This window comes from Alosa sapidissima, chromosome 7, assembly GCF_018492685.1.
Source record: "Alosa sapidissima isolate fAloSap1 chromosome 7, fAloSap1.pri, whole genome shotgun sequence".
NCBI classification, from domain to species: domain Eukaryota; kingdom Metazoa; phylum Chordata; class Actinopteri; order Clupeiformes; family Clupeidae; genus Alosa; species Alosa sapidissima.
Genome location: NC_055963.1, coordinates 33967737 through 33970236, shown reverse-complemented (window position 1 = coordinate 33970236; position 2500 = coordinate 33967737). Strand labels below are relative to the sequence as shown.

The 2500-nt window shown below is 47.4% G+C and overlaps 1 protein-coding gene across 2 annotated transcripts in view; it reads left to right on the top strand.

The window, feature by feature from the left end:
* nkain4 (sodium/potassium transporting ATPase interacting 4) overlaps positions 1-2500 on the top strand; it is a 68792-nt gene that overhangs the window by 36868 nt on the left and 29424 nt on the right. For both annotated transcript variants that reach the window (XM_042098449.1, XM_042098450.1), the window contains exon 4: positions 454-642. In XM_042098449.1, coding sequence (XP_041954383.1) covers positions 454-642 — 189 coding nt within the window. The remainder of the gene's footprint in view (positions 1-453; positions 643-2500) is intronic.

Genomic DNA, 2500 nt, shown 5'->3' with positions numbered 1-2500 from the left:
GTTTGCTTGCCCTCCCCTCTAAGTCAGAGGGGGATATTGACGTTTGGCCATGATGGTGTGTGTGTGTGTGTGTGGGGGGGGGGGGGGTTCCTGTTTCTTCTCTGGTGTCCTGTCTGTCTTCTCTCTTAGTGTCTCCGATGCTCTCTTCTACTCAGTTTGACAGTAAACACGTGTGTGTCCCTTTCACATCTGTTCAGGAGCAATGCATTGTGGGCACTACTGTATATATGTAGACTGAATGAAATAAAAAAAGGGCTTGAGTGATTCATGACAATTCACACATATTTCCTTCTCTTTCTCTCTCGCTCCCTCTCTTTCTCTTACTCTAACCTTCTCTCTTTCCCATACTTTCCCTTCTGTCCTTCTCTTCCCATCTCCCTCTCTCTCTCTCTCTCTCTCTCTCTCTCTCTCTCTGTGGTCTTTCTCCTCTCCCTCCTCTCCTCCCCCCCACAGGACAGTGACCTGTTGACCTTCAACATCTCGGCGCACCACTCGTGGTGGCGTGAGCACGGCCCCGGGTGCATGCGGCGGGAGATCCCCCCGGGCGGCATGGACACCCAGTCCTACGTGTCGGTGGCCGGCTGTCTGCTGGAGTACCAGTACATCGAGGTGCTGCACAGCGGCTGCCAGATACTTATCTCGGTAAGGCCGCCAAGGCATACTTTCAGACCTCATCTTTTGTGTGTGTGTGTGTGTGTGTGTGTGTTCTGTTTGTGTGTGTGTGAGTGTGTGTAGCTGCCCGTCATCTCCGTAAGTCAACTGGCCAGCAGAGTGCATGGAGTTTTCAATCTGTTAACTGTGAAATATAATATGTTGTATTCCCTATGAAATCACCTAGGGACTGTTATTGTGTAGGAAACACACTAGAGACTGTTATTGTGTAGGAAACACACTAGGGACTGTTATTGTGTAGGAACCGGATGTTGATTGTGGGCAGTTCATGAGTGAGTGTACATGACGGTGAAAAGGTTAGAGAACTTGGCGTTGTGTTTTATCTTTGAATAGCACAATCAGCCACTGTCCTGCTGTATCTGCGGAGTTCCCTCACGACCCTATGCTAGCAACAGCAGTCATTCTCCATGTGTCCATGATTAAAGAGAAGCAAACAATGTTGACTTATATTGATAATCCTTAAGACTACTTCAAATCATTGTCAGTAACGTGAGTAGATACTTATACATATGTAGCCTCATTTTTTACGCTGCTTAACATCATCCCAGAAACGCCCGTCAAAAAGTAGAGCTTGTGTTTACAGCGCATATGTAGCTAGCCAGCTAGCATGGTACTGCAGTCGTGTCTGTGAACCATTTGCCTCCCATGATTATCTTCTGATTGGGTTCTCCTTTGTGTGCTTCCCACCACACCACACCTAAGAATAGCCATCTCATATTGTCATCAGAAGCCAAACAGTAGTCCAGCCAAGATAGACTGATCTGATGTGCACTCTGATACACGCTTTCTGTGCCGTGGCATGGACACTAAAGTGAGTTGTAAGGTTAACTGTGTGGTGAACACACACACACACACATGCGCACGCACACGCACACACACACACACACGCACACAAATACAAATACACCCAAACACACACATACACTCTCTCTCTCTCTCTCTCTCTCTCTCTCTCTCATACACTTCCTGTTGTTGGCAGAGACAAGCCACAAAACAAAAGCACAAAGATAGACGTATAAATTCCTAAAGAAAACAAACCACTTCAGTTCTTTCCAGGAAAAGAGAAGGAGAAAAAAAGAGATGTGAGCGCTCCACCCCATACCCAGCAGCTGCAGCAGTAGCAAGCCACACATGCACACACACACACACACACACACACACACACACACACACACACACACACACACACATACATTACCTTACCTCACACCACCAGAAATAGTCTGAACTGTTCCCTGAAATAGGGGTGAAATAGGCGTCCATATGAGAGCGCACTGGAGTTGGTCCAGACAGGAAGGGACGTATGGGGCTCCGATGGAGCGGCACTCTCTGGGGGCAAAGCCACATGATTAGAGGCCTTGCATGAGTGGGACAGATGTGTAGGACGCCGTGGTTTTCAAGAGGAGCATGTGTGTGTGTGGGTGTGTGTGAGGGAGAGAGAGACTTACTGTTGGTCGCAGACAAGGGGCTTTCAGGGGGAATGTTTGTGTGTGTGTGTGTGTGTGTGTGAGAGAGAGAGATACAGTATGTTGTGTGTTGAAGAGCAATATGCAGAAAGTGTTTAGAGTAAGTAGGGAAATGTGTACTTGATAGCGTTTCATAAGGTTATCTGTTTTGTTATAAGCCGACGCAGAGTGTGTTTCAGAGACAAGAGGTGTGTGCATGTGTGTGTGTGTGTGTCTGAGTGTCTGTGTGTGTGTGTGTGTCTGTGTCTTTGTGTTTAAAAGAAAAAGCAACGCTCGAGGCACTTGATGTGTGATTGACACAGGCTCTGGCAGATGCTGTGATGTTTTTGATAACTTAGCTGTAATGAGCGGCTGTGTCCTTG